This window comes from Penicillium alfredii (assembly GCF_028826965.1).
Source record: "Penicillium alfredii strain IBT 34128 chromosome Unknown utg000009l_segment0_segment0, whole genome shotgun sequence".
In the NCBI taxonomy this organism is placed as follows: Eukaryota; Fungi; Ascomycota; class Eurotiomycetes; order Eurotiales; family Aspergillaceae; genus Penicillium; species Penicillium alfredii.
The window spans coordinates 980,169-996,956 of NW_026622706.1; the positions used below are offsets into that span (position 1 = coordinate 980,169).

Sequence of the window (16,788 nt, forward strand, 5' to 3'; positions counted from 1 at the left end):
CCTTGGGGTTGACACCATGGATTCATTCGCCATCACCGAGGGCATCGACCGCCAGGATGACCAGTCTGAACCCCAGATCTCTAGCAAGCTGTCAGAGGAGACCAACAAGTTCCAGCGCGCCATTGCCGCCTGGAGAGGTACTGTCCCCATATGATACAAAAGCAGGGCATCGGACATTCGGCGGCTAACGCACTGTCTTTTTATCAGGCATTGACTTGGCCAGTACCATCGCGAAACTTGACACGACCGCCTCGGAGATTGTCGAGCACCAGCGTGATGCATTGGTGCAGCGCAAGGACCTCGCCCAGAAAACCAAGGACTTCAAGAAACTAGAGGATCAGGCAAAGCTGGGAGAGTACAAGGGACTTTTGAAGGCCTACCAGTCCTTCATCGATCTGTTGACCAATCAAGGAAAATCGTCCTCGTCTTCATTCTTGCAACTCTACTCTTCTCTATCGGAAGCCCCGGATCCTTACCCTCTCCTTGAAGCCTCGGTCGACTCCCTTGTTCTATCCGAGGACACCGTTCCAAAGTTGAGCTCTGAGCGTGAGCAATTGCAGCAGTCTGTGGATCGTCTCACCAAGCAACAAGAGGAGACCGAGAAGCGCCTGCAGGAAGAATGCGCTGCGAGAAAGCAACTAGAAGAAAACCAGGAAACCAGGGCGAAGGAGATTGAAGCATCCTGGGAAGCAGTGTTGACGGAAAAGACGAACAACTGGGATGCCAAAGAGAAGAGCCTAGAGGAGAAAGTGGAGAACCAGGACCGACTGCTGAAGGAGCTCAAGGCAAGCTATGAGGTTTCCCAGCGCCTGGGCGAAGGCGACGACAATGAAGGCTCCCGGAGTGGCGCCACTGCCGCTGAATTTGAGTTCGTTTCGGCCGACTTGGAGAAGACAAGCTTGCGATTGGCAGATATGGAGGCGCGCAACGAACAGCTGCGGCTAGAGTTGGCCCAGGCAGTGTCGCATTCGCACCCGGATCAACCGACTTCGTTCGAGGATGACCCCGCATACCTTCGTCTCCAGTCGGAGAACTCTTCCTTGCTCCGGAAACTGGATGCCGCACGCTTCGACAAGGACTCTAACCAACACTCCTGGGAAGCCAAGCTACTTCAGTCGGAAAGAGCATTCTCAAAGGCGGGAGCAGAGAGGGATGAGTTGCGTTCACGATTGGAGAAGGTTGCCGACTACGATGAAATTCGTCGGGAACTAGAGATGATCAAGTCGATTGAGTTTACGACCGGAGATGACGATGAGGTAGAGGGCCCAAGTGAAGATGCTGCGGCTGGCACGAACGATGATGCTGCGAAGAGCAAGGGGAAGAATTCTCTGGAGCAACTCCTGCTGGCTCGAAACAAGAAGTTGACTGATGAGCTCACTCTCTTGCGAGTGTCGCATCGCGATATCCAGGGGCAGCTCGAGGCTCTTCGGAATGAGGTTTCGACCACCAAAGCAGAACTTGACAAGTCTCGTAGCTTGTCGACAACGCTGGAAAATGATCTGCTCCGCGTGCAGGAAGAGGCAGCCAACACGTTCCCCTCGACAGCCATGTCTGTGGCAGGTACTTATGCCTCCAAGTACCCACACTCCTCTCGTCGGGGTGCAACATCACCGACCTCGTCGATCATTTCTGGCTTTGACCAAAGTGCTGCATCTGCAAATACCATGGAGGCTATCCGCGCAGGGGAGGCTGTCGGAGGCGGATCGGGTCTGCTGCCTATGATCCAAGCTCAGCGGGATCGCTTCAAGAAGAAGAATGCGGAGCTTGAGGAAGAGTTGTCGAAGACGTACAGCACTGTCAAATCTCTCCGGCAGGAGGTCTCTTCACTCCAGAAGGACAACTTGGGTCTTTATGAGAAGACCCGGTATGTTTCGACCTATAACCGCGGTCCCGGGTCTACATCCGCATCATCCTATGCGAAAGCACCCAGCTCGGCGTCGATCTATAATGCGGATACGCCATCGGGGCTTTCCCTCGATCGATATCAATCCGCCTACGAGGCTCGGATCTCACCCTTCGCTGCATTCCGAGGTCGCGAGTCAACTCGTGCCTACAAGCGAATGACTCTCCCCGAGCGGGTTGTGTTTTCCCTTACTCGCATCATCCTTGCGAACCGAACAAGTCGGAACTTGTTTGCGGGCTACTGTTTCGCCCTGCACCTCCTGCTTTTTATCGTGCTTTACATGATGAGTACGATGGAGATCGAGAAGCATAGCGCCATGAGTGCTATTGGCGGAGCTGCTGCAGCGGCATACAACAACAGAGGGGGCAGTACGGGCAGTGGAAATGGCCAATTGCAGCATGACGACTGGCAGCAAGAAGGCTTCAACCATGCTAGCTGAACCTCTCACGGGACGTGTTTTATTTCTTTGGAGTTTTCCTTTGGTTCCGGCTGATCATCACATCAAGGCGTTTGGGATTTAATAGCCTATCGACTCCATGGTCGCTCTGCATTATTTTTGACCCACTGTATTTTTCCCTGATTTTATCGCGGTCATGCTGGTCAGCTGTACATTCAATTAATCTTCGGCAAATACAGTGTCATCTAGAATTTTCTTCTCCGTAGGCGGTAGGTGGTAAGTACATCTTTGTGCTGATAAGAAAAAGTAAAAAGAAACGAAGGAGGGAAGGAAGGGTCGGTCGGTCGGGTCGGTCCTTACACGCACGGAGTGCAAAAAGAGCTAGAAAGTTCAATCATATTCGACCAAAAAAAACGTAGAAGGCCCGAGCCGCGGATCGAACGCGGGACCTCGCGCAGGAGTGCTTAGGTTTTGGCTGCCCTAAGCGCGAATCATACCACTAGACCACCCGGGCTTCTTAATTATTGGGCCGAATAATTGAGTATCACAAGGAAAGTAGCTTCAATACATCCCGGATAATGAATGGTATTGCACACGTGGGATATGAAAATAGTAAACTTATGATCACTGCGGACATTGGGGGTATTATGAAAAATATGTGCTATAATTAAGCTCTAGTTTGTGTTGATATATATAGCAGTTCACTTATTGAATAGATTCATATTGTGCAGCTTCTTCGAATACCAGGGCGAATTCTATATTTAGTAGAGTTTCGATGCAGAACTATATCCGTATCGCTAGTTCAGTTCAAAAGTCCAACAACATTTAAAATGACTTGCTCATGCCAGATACTTTTCAGACTTTAACAACGACACAGACCGAAAGAAATCCTAGAAAGAAATTGCTTCTCCGGCGCTGCTTCCAAACCGTCACAGCACCATGGAGGTAGCACCACGAGTAATCACTCGCGAGAAGCAGATACTACAGCCCAGCAATATCCTAAGAAACAGCAAATTCAAGGATATACTCTACCCAAGAGAGAGTCAGCAGCTCGAGTGGTGTCCCGAGAAGCAGCAGCGCCCGAGAAATGTCAGACCGATCCCATCACAAATCCACATTATCCGGCAACCCCCCCCTCGATGATTCAAACAAAGGCCCGGGTCGGGTGTCGGGTGCAGCCACTGATCAAAATTTCCTGGGTCTTGATAGATACCATGAGAAAGGGCGAATGCTCCATTCCTAGAGGCTTGCCGCCATCTTCGTGGCGAGTGCGCAATCCCTCATTGATCAGAATATCACGGTCGCCGGGCCGAAAGGCCACGAGAAATGAGCGGGAGATTTTTAAACGACCGGGGATCACTTATGTCAAGCAGAAGATGCATTCGTTAGCTGGAGGTCCTCAGTGCACATTTCTCTCGTACATTGGGACCGCATATCACATCCTCATCGAGGAAGATGGAAAGGGCCCCAGTGATCAACGCACGTGTACCGGTCCCAGTGTTCCTTATTCCTTACCACAGTAAAAATAACGTGGATTATGAATCCCAATGCAGGGGGGCCTCTTGGTATGTTTTGGGGCCCTCTCCAGATGGCCGCGCCTCAGTGGACATGTTGATTCCTTCGCTGTGCTGGGAATTTTTGTCCCAGACGGAGCAAAGAGAGATCGCGAGTAGCTGGTGGAATATTTGATATCCAGGGTGTCAAAGCTGAGAAGGCGATGAGTGCTTAACCAGGAGGGGAAGAGTGGATGCTGTTGGGTGTATTCGATCTCAGTCAACGACATCAAAAACGAACAGGCGGATTTGAGTCCTGGTATGCCGATTAGCAGCAAAGGAAAAGAAAAAGAACTCGAGTCTCAAGGATGTAATGACAGACCGGCGGATGATTCATTCCGTGGAGATCCACAGTATCCGTGGATGGTAGGTTTCCTATATTGGGGATTGTGCAGTCTGTTGCCCTGGGCAGAAGAGAAGATTAGAGAAATGAAGTGATTTGACAGACCGAGAATCGAACTCGGTATTTCGCAGATTCGCTTTTTGAAGTTCAATTTTCGTGGTGATCTCCAGGTGGTTGTTGCGATGACATCAGGCGATCTGTATAGCTTCACTCCCATCCAAGCTGGAGCACCTGTTTACAACCACCACGCCATGATATGAACATTAAATTATTTCAAAAGCAGAATCATAACTAAAAACCACTAGAAGAGCCTCTCTCTCAAATTTCGAGTCTATATGAAAATGGGAAGTGAGTGTTCTGGGGGAGGATGTGAAATGGCAATTGAGATCATGCTCCTTTAAGTATTACCTCCGGGGGAACTCTTTCAACCAACCCCCTCTGGTAGCCTTGTGGTAAGACACATTGCTGGACTGGAGTACCAACTACTGGTCTGTAGTTTCGCCTGTCACCAGCAAGTAGTGCTTCACTCAGTTGTGTGGATTGCTGCTAGGGTGCTATCCGCTAGGGGGTATCTCTCAGAAGCTGCGCGAAAACTACACTAGGTAAACCCCCCGGGCACCGCCTAGGGAAGAGGGGGCCTTATTAGGGGGGATACCGTAATTAGTACCGCAGCTTATGGCAGATACCCCCCTAGGGGTGGGATTAGCATCAGCGATCTTTGTGCCCATACAGGTCTGGGGTCAGAGCCGGTGTGCTCTGGCGGAGGAACTTTTTATTACTTTAATCTTCTTTTATATTATTAATTAATATGATTTTCTTTTTCTTTTTCTTTTTCATACTTTCTTAATTGCTCTACTTTGACAACTCTCTCCCGTGGCCTTGCACCTGCCAACTCGGACATGCCGCAATCCCTGGGAATTCGATTGCTGTTATTCTAACATCTTTGATGAATTTGTTGAATACTCACTGACTTGTCTGTTTGATCTCGTAGCCATTGCCTCGCGCGGAGGCATCATGGAATCTACGTGTGATCTTGCCAGAAGACTCCCTCGTCCAATTCGCAGACCCTTGAAGACCACCTCAACCGCCCCAAAGGCCATCTGAACATCATTCGAAAACCATCTCGATACCATGTACTCGATGCCACTTGCATTGTCTTTGTCAACGCCGATGCCGACGAGGGCTTTGTTACCATCGACAATTGCGACAACTACAACAAGCTGGCCATCTAGCAGCATGCCGACCGGGTCATTTACAATCGCAGTCATATGTACAACTGCCCAAACGTTGATTTACACCCTGTTGGCCCGAGGTGGTTGATGTGACCACGCCGATATCACTGCTCGCGTGGGCAGGCCTGTTCGACCAGAAGCCCAGAAATATGCTTGTTGTTTACCTCTGGCGCAAGACGAACACTGCAAATTGGTTTCTTTTCAGTCGAACCACGCAGCCAAAGAACCAAAAGCCAAACGACGGGCATGATCTCCTCAGCAGGATCTCCTCAGCAGATGCGTATAGAGCGGGCATACATTGGCCATTGTTGTTTTGACAGGGCGAGCATGGGAGTTGGCCGGATAAATTGCATCGACAGGTACTGAGGCCCCTTTACCTACCTCTGCCTCTGCCTCAACAGCACCTCCCTGACAACCACATCGAAGATCCCGAGGACAGCCTGCCAGAGATCGGATATGCATTCTTTTCGATGCCGCGGTAGAATGCAGGACTGCGACCGACATGGGATTGGGATTCTGAAGAGGTTTCTTCATGGCTTGCGGTCGGGTAAATCGACCGACAATTCTCTCGCTCAAATCCACCGAAAGCCACAGTGGCTGGCGATTCTTACATGTATCGATGCAAGAGAAAAGAGGGGAATGCCAGCCCCTCACTATTCAAAAATATACCTCAGTCAACCTGATACTGCGGGCGTTCCAGGCTTAATCAACTGAGCGGTTACAACAAGACCTGATCCAGCTGCCTTGGATCGGAGATCCAAAGCTCCATGATCGCTCTGCACACTAACCCACTCCGGCAATCATCATGTCCATCGAAGCGCCCACATCCAAGCTTCTTGTGCCAGGGTTATTAATAGCCTCCGTTGTTTTGCTTAGCGCGGGGGATATCTCGATTTAGTCCACGGCGTTTGCTGCCGAGCACGAATGATTGCGCTCGAAGGCTGGGGCTCCAGCCCCCGGCGCGTCGGTGTGCCAATGATATGGAGGGATCAGCCCCCGGATCCCTGCTAGTTCCTGCAGCATGCATGGATCACGCTGTTTATAGATTCGCATTGTTTCGAGTTAGGCGGTTACTATCTTTGTCGCCATTTTGACTATATTCAAATCTCCAGCCTTCTATATGTACCCTCCGATCCCGATCCCTGGAGTGCATTTCTTCATCTCCATGTCAGTCACTCCCTTGGTTTCATTCTACAACTTCAGCCCTATCCCCGACCGTGCGCCATACCCCTCCCCTCTTTTCGCAAAAGCACAGTACACGGTCGAAACAATTCTTCACTCCTTTGCCTACCACAATCCAAGGGCGACAAGTCATGCATTCAATTCCCTTTCTTCTCCTCTGCCTGGCAGCAGTCTCACTTGCTGCCCCAACAGGCCTGTTCGACGATGCGTACAACTATTCCGGTGATCTGGCCAAATTCTATGGCAAAGTGAGCCAGTACATCCACGGCTCAAAGAACAATGGCCTATTCTCGACATGTGACACCTCCAAGATTGCCCTGCCCGGCTTTGCATCCAACCTTACTAGTCCCGGTGATCTGAAGCCGATGTATGTCGGAGTTGGACGGGGAACTCAGGTATGCAGACCAGTCACAAACCCTTGGTTCCAGATACAATATGCTCACCACTCCCACAGAACTATACCTGTGCTGATTCGACAGCCAAATCTGAACCCAAGGCCGCTGGAGCGGTTGCCAACCTCTACAATGCCACCTGCATCGCCGCCAGCTACCCGGCTCTGATGGAAATTATCCCCAAAATTGCCTACGCTATCCCATTGCCACAGAATGAGGATAGTCTTTTCCCACCAGCCAACATGGAGCTCATGGGTCACCACTTCTTTTATGACTCGAGCACTCCGGAGTTCAACCTCGACCTCTCCTCCAAGAAAAATGGCATTGTCATGACCAAGAAGAAGGGTGAGCTCAACGCACCTAAGGATGCCTTCAAAGGGAAGGATGGTGCTGTGTCCTGGCTTTACCTTACTGCCACGGATGGCACGGTGGGCGACTACAAGAGTGTCTACCGGGTGAACACGGCTGGAGGCTCCCCACCCAAGACTTGTCAGGGCTTGGAATCATCCTTTACAGTGCAATATGCTGCCAACTATTATTTCTTTGGGAAATAGTTGGGGGTTTTTTGTGTATATAGAGGAGCGAAAGACAGCGATGAATGGGCATGACGTGAAGAACCACTAGGCTGGCCTATCTACCATTCTGTGATTTATATAGCTTTATTTGTGGCAGCACCTGGCGTTAATCAAGGAGGTTTTTTTATTTTTTTTTTTTTTATTTTTTCAACTTTAGCATCACAGCTTCTGCATTTTCTCCCTGCAACATTGCAGGGCTTACATATACCACGTGATCTCGCTATAACATCACGTGAGAACCCACACGGAAGACCACGCTAGCCATATTAGGGCTAGCGTTGTTCTGATTTTCTGAAAGGTCAAATGCCGCAAAAAAATCTCGACCGCAATCCACGAGCAACACCGGCTTCGACCCGCATTCGACAAGAGAGTCAGCGGCCAATTCTGCACCAGCTGTGTGATCCATTGACTTTGGTTCTCACGACTCTCTTTCCTGTTGCATCTCGTTGTATCTCTCGAGATCGTTCATCCCCAATTTTCGCACTCGGTCTGAACATTCAGAACCGATAGCTCCCCCCTACTCGCTCGACTCCCCACAAAACAACCTCAACCCTTTCATAAAAAAAAGATTATGGCTTTCGCTCCTCGTGGTCGTGGTGGTCCCCCTGGACGTGGTGGACGTGGTGGCCCTCCCCGCGGAGGTGGTCGAGGTTTGTTCATCCAGTCCGTTTGAAATCACGAGCAATTTGCGCGCAGTTAGACGATGTTGGCCCTGATGCTGGCTTGATAACTGTGAATGACATTGTTGATGGTGCTCATTGAGAAATTCGGTTTGCTGATCGGGGTGCTTTTTTTCTGGTTTGCAGGTGGCTTCGGTGGTGGCCGTGGCGGTCGTGGTGGTGCTCCCCGCGGCCGTGGTGGCCCTCCCCGCGGTGGTCGCGGTGCTCCTCGTGGTCGTGGTGGTCGCGGCGGTGCCAGCGGTGCCCGTGGTGGTGCCAAGGTTATCATTGTAAGTGCTAGGGCTTTTTTTTTCTGGAGATAGCGAGCGCAGCGGTTGACATTTTCTTTCTTTGCACAGGAGCCCCACCGTCACGCCGGTGTGTTCGTTGCCCGTGGCGGTAAGGAGGATCTGCTTGTGACCAAGAACTTGACACCCGGTGAGGCCGTGTACGGTGAGAAGCGCATCTCCGTCGAGTCACCCTCCCAGGAGGATGGCACCGTCACCAAGGTCGAATACCGTGTGTGGAACCCCTTCCGCAGCAAGCTTGCTGCCGGTATCCTGGGTGGTCTGGACGACATCTACATGAAGCCCGGCGCCAAGGTGCTCTACCTGGGTGGTGCCAGCGGTACCTCGGTCAGCCACGTCGCGGACATTGTTGGCCCCACTGGCAACGTCTACGCCGTCGAGTTCTCGCACCGTTCCGGCCGTGACCTAATTGGCATGGCTACCCACCGCACCAACGTCATTCCCATTGTCGAGGACGCCCGTCACCCTCTTCGATACCGCATGCTCGTGCCCATGGTTGATGTCATCTTCGCCGACGTTGCCCAGCCCGACCAGGCCCGTATTGTCGGTCTGAATGCCCACATGTTCCTCAAGGCCGGCGGTGGTGTCATTGTCAGTATCAAGGCCAACTGTATCGACAGCACGGCCAAGCCTGAGGTGGTGTTCGCCCGGGAGGTCCAGAAGATGCGTGAGGAGAAGCTGAAGCCCAAGGAGCAGCTGACTCTGGAGCCCTTCGAGCGTGATCACTGTATCGTTGCTGGTATCTACAACCGCTCTGCATAAGGGTTTCTAATCTTTGGTTCATGTCTTCTTTGATGTTCTCACCCGGCGTCTCGTGTTTGTGATGTATTTCGAATGCCTTTTTTTTGTGTTCTCTTTTCCGGTGCCAGGCTTTCGTCTCTGCCCATGTACTTTTGGCTGCGTCTCAAAAATTTAGGTCTCATTTTGAGAGGAATGTACACGCTGGAATGTGTCTTATTGATCTGAGATGGTGAATAGTACTTGTGGAAGACGGGGACGTATTGCTAAGGGTGTTTAACCCATGCATGAATCCATTCTAGCTGCTCTGTGTCTCTGTGATTTAGGACCCTTCTTTACTGTAGAGGTTGGTTGATAGTGACCCTCGATCTAGTACTATTTTGCCTTCCTAGACCTCGAGGGCTATACTCCGAGCAACGAAAACAATCTCACCGGAAAGAAAAAAAAAAAAAAAAAAGAAAGAATTCCTGCTGATCTCCAGCCACCCACGCAGCAATCAAAACTCTTTCCCATTATCCATAGATGTTAAATGGTTCTTCGTGATCATCTCATCGGACTTACGCCGTGCCCTCCACGGGGGCAGTGCGGGTGGTTCGGTCCTCGGATTTCTCACCGAGACTCGGGGGCCTTGACATGCCCAGACCCAAATGCACTCGGAAATGCTGCGGCAGATATTCTTTCCCGACTCTTCGTCCCGGGATCTGGTGCTGTCATTGGACGATGTTGAGTTATGAGTGACAATGCGCGTGGGGGTTTAGGAGCTGCTCCGCTGCAACCCCGCAGAGTCTTTCTTGTTGGCGAGTATATGAAGGGGAGAGTGTGCCCGCCAGAAGATGCGCTGAAATAATTGACCACGCTATAGAGTCCCTTAGTTTCTGAGATTTTTTTCTTCATTACCATGTCCATTCTGATCACCGGCGCCGGCGGGTACGTCGGCCAGGAATTGGCTGCAGCCCTTCTTGCGAGCACTCCTTCTTCTACGACAGTGACAATCACCGATGTCGTTGAGCCGGCGACTCCCGAGTCTGCGACACATCACGCCAGCCGTCTCACCAGTGTCCGGGCCGACCTGACCAACCCCAAAGAGGTGGAAGAACTGATCAGCGCATCGCGCCCATACGAGACTGTCTACTTGCTCCATGGCATCATGTCCGGAGGATCGGAAGCGAACTTCGAGCTGGGTATCCGGGTCAACCTCGATGCGACGCGACACATCCTGGACCGACTACGTGCGATCACGCCCGGCGTGAAGGTGGTATTTACGTCTTCATTGGCCGTCTACGGGCCCGCACCGCCGGGATTTATCATCGACGAAACAAATTTCCCGCCGGTCCCTTCATCCTCCTACGGCTCGCAGAAACTCATCGTCGAGACGTTGCTGAACGACTACTCGCGCCGCGGATTCCTGGACGGGCGATGCGTGCGGCTTCCGACAGTGACGGTTCGCGCAGGAAATCCAACCCAGGCGGCCAGTAGTTTTGCGAGCGACATCATCCGTGAGCCCTTCCATGGCAAAAAAGCCATTTTGCCGGTGGCTAAGGAGACGGAGATGTGGATCTGCTCGCCACACACGGTGATCAAGAACCTGGTTCATGCGCGCGATGTCCCCAAGGAGGCCTTTGGAGAGTCGAGATCGGTCAATCTCCCCGGTCTAAAGGTTAGTATTCAAGAGATGTTGGATGCGCTGGAGGTTGTTGGCGGCAAGGAGAGACGTGCGCTGGTGGAGGAGAAGTATGATGCGGCCACCGATAAGATCGTGCAATCTTGGACGCCTCAGTTCAGCACGGAGCGTGCATTCAAGCTGGGATTTGCGGCGGATATCCCCCTGGTGGACAATATCCGACAATTTGCCAGTGGATTTGTATAGTAGCAGGAGCCAATCATTAGCCGTGGAATTTGATGTGTGTTTGAAGATGGCCTAGAGAAGGACATTTGAGGCTTTCTTGGACAAAGACGATATTCCAAACATGTTTAAAACCAAGAGAACTCACACAAAGGAGTAAATATCAGCCCAAATCCCCGGCGATCGGGAGGAAAGGAAGGATTCGGGAGACGGAAGGGCAGTTTGGAAAAGCGGGTCATGTGATTGGCTGAGCCGGGCGAACAATTTGACTTGCGAACTTCAACCTCAGGGCGTCTCCAGCTCTTTTCTCCATCCCCCCCTTCCCCCTCCCACCCACTCTACTTCGCAATGGCTTCTCGGCGCTTAGCTTTCAACCTCAATCAGGCTCTCCGCAGCCGCTCGGCTTTGAAGTCCATCCAGCCCGTGAAGCGAGGCTTTGCGTCGCCGGTCTTGCCGTCCACCACCCAGTCCACCACCCTCTCCAACGGGTTCACCGTACGCCCCGCACAACTATTTCAATGGCATGGCAAATTCGCTGATCTGTCTTTAGATTGCCACGGAACACTCCCCATGGGCTCAGACCTCGACGGTCGGCGTGTGGATCGATGCCGGTAGCCGGGCAGAGACTGACAAGACGAACGGAACCGCGCACTTCCTCGAGCACCTTGCTTTCAAGGTTTGTTCCCATGAATTCTGGGTGGAAGAGCGACTTTCTGACGATGATTGTTAGGGCACCAACAAGCGATCGCAGCACCAATTGGAACTCGAGATCGAGAACATGGGTGCTCACCTCAACGCCTACACTTCGGTACGACCGGGAAACTCTCCACACGAAAAGCCTACCCCAACTCGTACTAATTGCATTTGCAGAGGGAGAACACCGTCTACTATGCCAAGTCCTTCAACTCCGATGTTCCCAAGGCCGTCGACATCCTCGCCGATATCCTGCAGAACTCGAAGCTGGAGCCCGGTGCCATTGAGCGTGAGCGCGATGTGATCCTGCGCGAGCAGGAGGAGGTTGACAAGCAGCTCGAGGAGGTTGTCTTTGACCACCTGCATGCCACCGCTTTCCAGCGCCAGCCCCTCGGCCGCACCATCCTCGGCCCCAAGGAGAACATCCAGACCATCTCCCGGGACAACCTGACCGACTACATCAAGACCAACTACACCGCCGACCGTATGGTCCTGGTTGGTGCTGGTGGCATCCCCCACGAGCAGCTCGTGAGACTGGCCGAGGAGCACTTCGGCTCCCTCCCCAGCAAGCCCCCGACCTCCGCTGCCCAGGCTCTCACCGCTGAGCAGAAGCGCACCCCCGAGTTCATCGGCTCCGAGGTGCGGGTCCGCGACGACACTCTCCACTCGGCTCACGTTGCGCTCGCTGTCGAGGGTGTCAGCTGGAAGGATGACGACTACTTCACTGCTCTGGTTACCCAGGCCATCGTCGGCAACTGGGACCGTGCCATGGGCCAGTCGCCCTTCCTGGGAAGCAAGCTCAGCTCCCACGTCAGCCACCACAACCTCGCCAACAGCTTCATGAGTTTCTCCACCAGCTACAGCGACACTGGGTAAGTTATGGAAACGATATAGTGGGCATATGGACCGTGCGCTGACCTACTGAAATCATAGTCTCTGGGGTATCTACCTTGTTTCCGAGAACCTGACGCAGCTTGATGACCTGATTCACTTCACCCTGCGCGAGTGGACTCGTCTCTGCAACAATGTCAGCGCCGCCGAGGTCGAGCGCGCCAAGGCTCAGCTCAAGGCTTCCATCCTCCTCTCTCTGGACGGCACCACCGCCGTCGCCGAGGACATTGGCCGCCAGATCATCACCACTGGCCGCCGCCACAGCGCCGAGGACATTGAGCGTGCTGTGAGCCAGATCACCGAGAAGGATGTCATGGACTTTGCCACTCGCAAGCTGTGGGACCAGGACCTCGCCCTGAGCGCCGTCGGCAGCATTGAGGGTATCTACGACTACCAGCGCCTCCGCAACGACATGGCCCGCAACCTGTCGTGAGTTCTGTGAGAGGACTGATTGCGCGTGAAAGAAAAGCCACTCAACCGCCTGAAGACTTTCTTCGGGGCTTGGTGGCTCTGGTTTGAATGTACTATCAATCATTGCCTTTGGGGGTTTTGTTAGATCCCAATTCTGTGTGTCAAATAGCAATTAATGGTTTGCCATAGTAGACTATATAGTCTGTCGCCCTTGGTGTGGCAGACAGGCCAACTGATTTCCTTTGTCTCAAATGCAATTCCTCTTCTATTTCTTCCGTATTGTTCTATGTAGAATATCAAAATGAAGGGATACTTTAGCTATCATGCTTATTGCTCGCCTTCTCCAGGTGAGCTCCAGGCTAATATGTGCTTACTAAACCTCCGTCCCTCCGCCTCATTTTTCCGGAACCGATAATTTTTGACGGAGAGCACCTCTTGATCCAAGAACATTATACTACGAGACAATGGGCAAGCGTGGAGGCAAGCGGGTGAGTCGGCTCACATTATTTAAGTATCAATTATTTCAGTCGTACTGATATTTTTTGATTCTTCCAGTTCGGCAGTCGTGGTGGCGGCGGCGGCGGCCGTACGCGCTCTCAATGGAACGATTATAAGAGGGAAAACGAGAAGCTGGAGCGCTACTACAATGAGCCGGAGTTTATCCCCGAGGAAGAGAAAGAAGTGTTCTGGGCGACTTTGCGAAAGGATTTGCCCAACAGCTTTCGGTTCACGGGCTCGCGCGGGTACGTCATGCGCAATCTGCGGATCACACTGCGCATTGTGCCTGGAAGGGTTTTGTACGATTCTAACGGTCGCATCGGACATATACAGGCATGCGCTCGCTGTGCAGCAACGCCTCAAAGATTTCTATATCCCCGAGATCACCTCCATCAAGTACGAGGGCGAGTTCGTTGAGCCGCCCCGGCCTGTGACATGGTACCCGGACCAGCTCGCTTGGTCGATGACCACCCCGAAGAATGTTATCCGCCGCTTCGCGCCATTCGCCTCGTTCCAGAAGTTTCTGGTGGCCGAGACAGAGGTGGGGAACATCAGCCGCCAGGAGGTGGTTAGCATGATCCCGCCTCTTCTGATCGATGTCAGGCCCGGCATGACTGTTCTGGACATGTGCGCTGCTCCGGGCAGCAAGTCTGCGCAGCTGATGGAGCTGCTTCATGCGGGCGAGGAGGAGTCCATTCTGCAGGCTGCCCAGGAAATCAAGGATGGCAATGCTGGGTCGGAACCTCTTGGTCCCGAGGGACTCAACGACGACGGCCGCAGCATTGGCTTGCTGATCGCCAACGATAGCGACTACAAGCGTGCTCACATGCTGATCCATCAGATGAAGCGATTGAACTCGCCGAATCTGATCGTCACAAACCACGATGCCACCTTGTACCCCTCCATCAAGCTGCCCCCGCCGCCCAGCACCGACGACACGCCGCAGAAGAACAGGTATCTCAAGTTTGACCGCATCCTGGCCGACGTTCCTTGCTCGGGCGATGGCACCCTTCGCAAGAATGTCAGTCTTTGGAAGGACTGGACTCCCGGCAACGCCCTGGGACTCCACGCCACCCAGGCGCGGATTTTGGTTCGTGCGCTGCAGATGCTGAAGGTGGGCGGTCGGGTCGTTTACTCGACATGCAGTATGAACCCGATCGAGAACGAGGCTGTCATTGCCAGTGCAATTGAGCGCTGCGGCGGCGCCGACAAGGTTAAGATCGTTGACTGCAGCCAAGAACTGCCCGGCCTGAAGAGGAAGTCTGGTCTGCGAGACTGGAAGGTGATGGACCGCGAGGGCCGCATCTGGGGCAACTGGAAGGAGGTCGAGGAGCACCGCGACCAGCAAGGGATCAGCGGTTTGGCCCGACTGGCCGAGGGCATGTTCCCGCCGAAGGGCGACAACGCTAACCTGCCGCTCGACCGGTGCATGCGGGTGTACTCCCATCTGCAGGACACCGGTGGTTTCTTCATCACGGTCCTTGAAAAGACGTCCGAAATTCGTGCCAAGTCAGAGGATACTTCTAATGTTATCCCCAAGGCTTCTGTGGCGGCCCTCGCTGCGGAGCTGGATTCTAAGAAGAAGAACGGAGATGGGAAGCCCTTGGAAAAGCTCGAGACTTTGGATGAGCTTGTTGTCCCCGACCAGGAGGCCCAGGAAGAGGCTGCCAAGAACGCAACTGTCGCCGAGGCTACCCACCAGCTGCCGTACACTGCGACCTTGGATGCTTCTGCTCCGGGCCCTGCTTCACCTTCGAAGCGCGAGGCAGATGACCTTGAAGAGGAGCTTCCTGCCAAGAGGACCAAGCTTGAAAATGGCAGCGAGGTTCTGGTGGGTGACCGTCCGATCCACCGCCCTGCCACCTCGGTTGAAACCGAAAACATTGATACACCGGGCGAGAGGACTCCCGCTACCACCACAGCCGCCCCTCAGGAGGCTTCCTCCGCACAGGAGCAGGCTCTGAAGAAGAAGAAGGGTGTACGCCAAGAGGAGCCCTTCAAGTACTTGGACCCCTACCACGAAGAGCTTGTGCCTGTCTACGAGTTCTACCAGTTGAACGACCGGTTCCCGCGAGACCGGTTCATGGTCCGCAATCTCGAGGGTCTTCCTACCCGGACGGTCTATTATACCACTGCCCTGGCACGGGACATTCTCACTCACAACGAGGGTCAGGGTATGAAGTTTGTCCACTGCGGTGTCAAGATGTTCGTCAAGCAAGATGTGCAGCGCGAGGATGTTTGCCGGTGGCGCATTCAGACCGAGGGCTTGAAAATCGCCGAGCCCTGGCTTGGGCCTGCCCGCGCCATTACTTTGACCAAGAGAGAGACTCTCCACCGCCTCCTCGTGGAGATGTTCCCCAAGGTTGACGATGGCGGCTGGAAGTCTCTGGGCGAGATTGGCGGGCAGGTGAAAGATATCCCCATGGGTTGCAGCATTCTGCGCATTGAAGCCAGCACAGCAGAGGGTGGTCTCACGTATGTTCTAGAATCCCCTGAATTTCTTCTCACCAGTGTTTAATCTTGTCTTGCTAACTGAGTAACAGTGAGCGGATGGTGCTCCCTCTGTGGCGGTCGCTCCATTCCCTGAACCTCATGCTGCCCAAGGAGGACCGCCGCGCCATGCTGCTGCGTCTTTTCAACGACGACACCCCGCTCGTCAACCCCGCGATCAAGAAGCGGGACCTGCCGGCCACTGCAACCCCGGACACGTCGGGCGTGGAGTTGCCGGCCGAGAACACCGCCCAGGCGGAAGATGCAGTGCTGAAAAAGGAGAACGCGCAGCTGGGCCAGGATGAACAGGAGCACACGGATACCCGGGAGACTTGGACCAAGGCGGGCGACGAGGAGGATCGGTTCAACACGACTGTTTAGCTCATTGAAAACTAGGAGGATTGGCGCCTTTGATTTTACCATGTTACATGCAAATCATCCATGGATCTACGGAGAGAGGAATCGTCACTCAAATGTACTAAAAAATCGAGACTCACGGAGAATTTCTGCTTTAGGGATATTGTGAGTATAACTACGTATCTTGCATATTCTGTATTCCATTGTAAGATCCACCTTTACCCTCGAGGTTTCCTCCCTCACCTTCCTCACCCTCGGGCAATCCTCGGGAGAGTCAGAGAATGAGCAACTCGGATAATTCCAGTTCAGACCAGCTTCCCCGC

At 53.2% G+C, this 16,788-nt stretch overlaps 6 protein-coding genes across 6 annotated transcripts; all 6 read left to right on the forward strand.

Moving 5' to 3' along the window:
* Positions 1-16: 16 nt before the first annotated feature.
* NUU61_006284 (CCAAT displacement transcription factor COY1) lies at positions 17-2,342 on the forward strand (the record flags this gene model as incomplete). Its single annotated transcript, XM_056656812.1, has 2 exons — positions 17-137; positions 208-2,342. The coding sequence occupies 2 exons, from the start codon at positions 17-19 to the stop codon at positions 2,340-2,342; spliced, it is 2,256 nt and encodes a 751-aa protein (XP_056509612.1).
* Positions 2,343-6,741: 4,399 nt separating this feature from the next.
* Positions 6,742-7,556, forward strand: NUU61_006285 (uncharacterized protein; the record flags this gene model as incomplete). Its single annotated transcript, XM_056656813.1, has 2 exons — positions 6,742-7,005; positions 7,065-7,556. The coding sequence occupies 2 exons, from the start codon at positions 6,742-6,744 to the stop codon at positions 7,554-7,556; spliced, it is 756 nt and encodes a 251-aa protein (XP_056509613.1).
* A 769-nt stretch (positions 7,557-8,325) lies between these two features.
* NUU61_006286 (rRNA 2'-O-methyltransferase fibrillarin family protein) lies at positions 8,326-9,306 on the forward strand (the record flags this gene model as incomplete). The annotated part of the gene is made up of 2 exons (XM_056656814.1): positions 8,326-8,526; positions 8,596-9,306. 2 exons carry the CDS (start codon positions 8,326-8,328, stop codon positions 9,304-9,306), a joined length of 912 nt encoding a protein of 303 aa, XP_056509614.1.
* An 874-nt stretch (positions 9,307-10,180) lies between these two features.
* On the forward strand, positions 10,181-11,149 carry NUU61_006287 (SDR family oxidoreductase; the record flags this gene model as incomplete). The annotated part of the gene is made up of 1 exon (XM_056656815.1): positions 10,181-11,149. The coding sequence occupies one exon, from the start codon at positions 10,181-10,183 to the stop codon at positions 11,147-11,149; it is 969 nt and encodes a 322-aa protein (XP_056509615.1).
* Positions 11,150-11,473: 324 nt separating this feature from the next.
* On the forward strand, positions 11,474-13,142 carry NUU61_006288 (mitochondrial processing peptidase; the record flags this gene model as incomplete). Its single annotated transcript, XM_056656816.1, has 5 exons — positions 11,474-11,620; positions 11,676-11,801; positions 11,856-11,933; positions 11,996-12,690; positions 12,752-13,142. 5 exons carry the CDS (start codon positions 11,474-11,476, stop codon positions 13,140-13,142), a joined length of 1,437 nt encoding a protein of 478 aa, XP_056509616.1.
* Positions 13,143-13,584: 442 nt separating this feature from the next.
* NUU61_006289 (tRNA (cytosine-C5-)-methyltransferase) lies at positions 13,585-16,489 on the forward strand (the record flags this gene model as incomplete). Its single annotated transcript, XM_056656817.1, has 4 exons — positions 13,585-13,608; positions 13,676-13,863; positions 13,952-16,093; positions 16,162-16,489. The coding sequence occupies 4 exons, from the start codon at positions 13,585-13,587 to the stop codon at positions 16,487-16,489; spliced, it is 2,682 nt and encodes an 893-aa protein (XP_056509617.1).
* Positions 16,490-16,788: the final 299 nt, after the last annotated feature.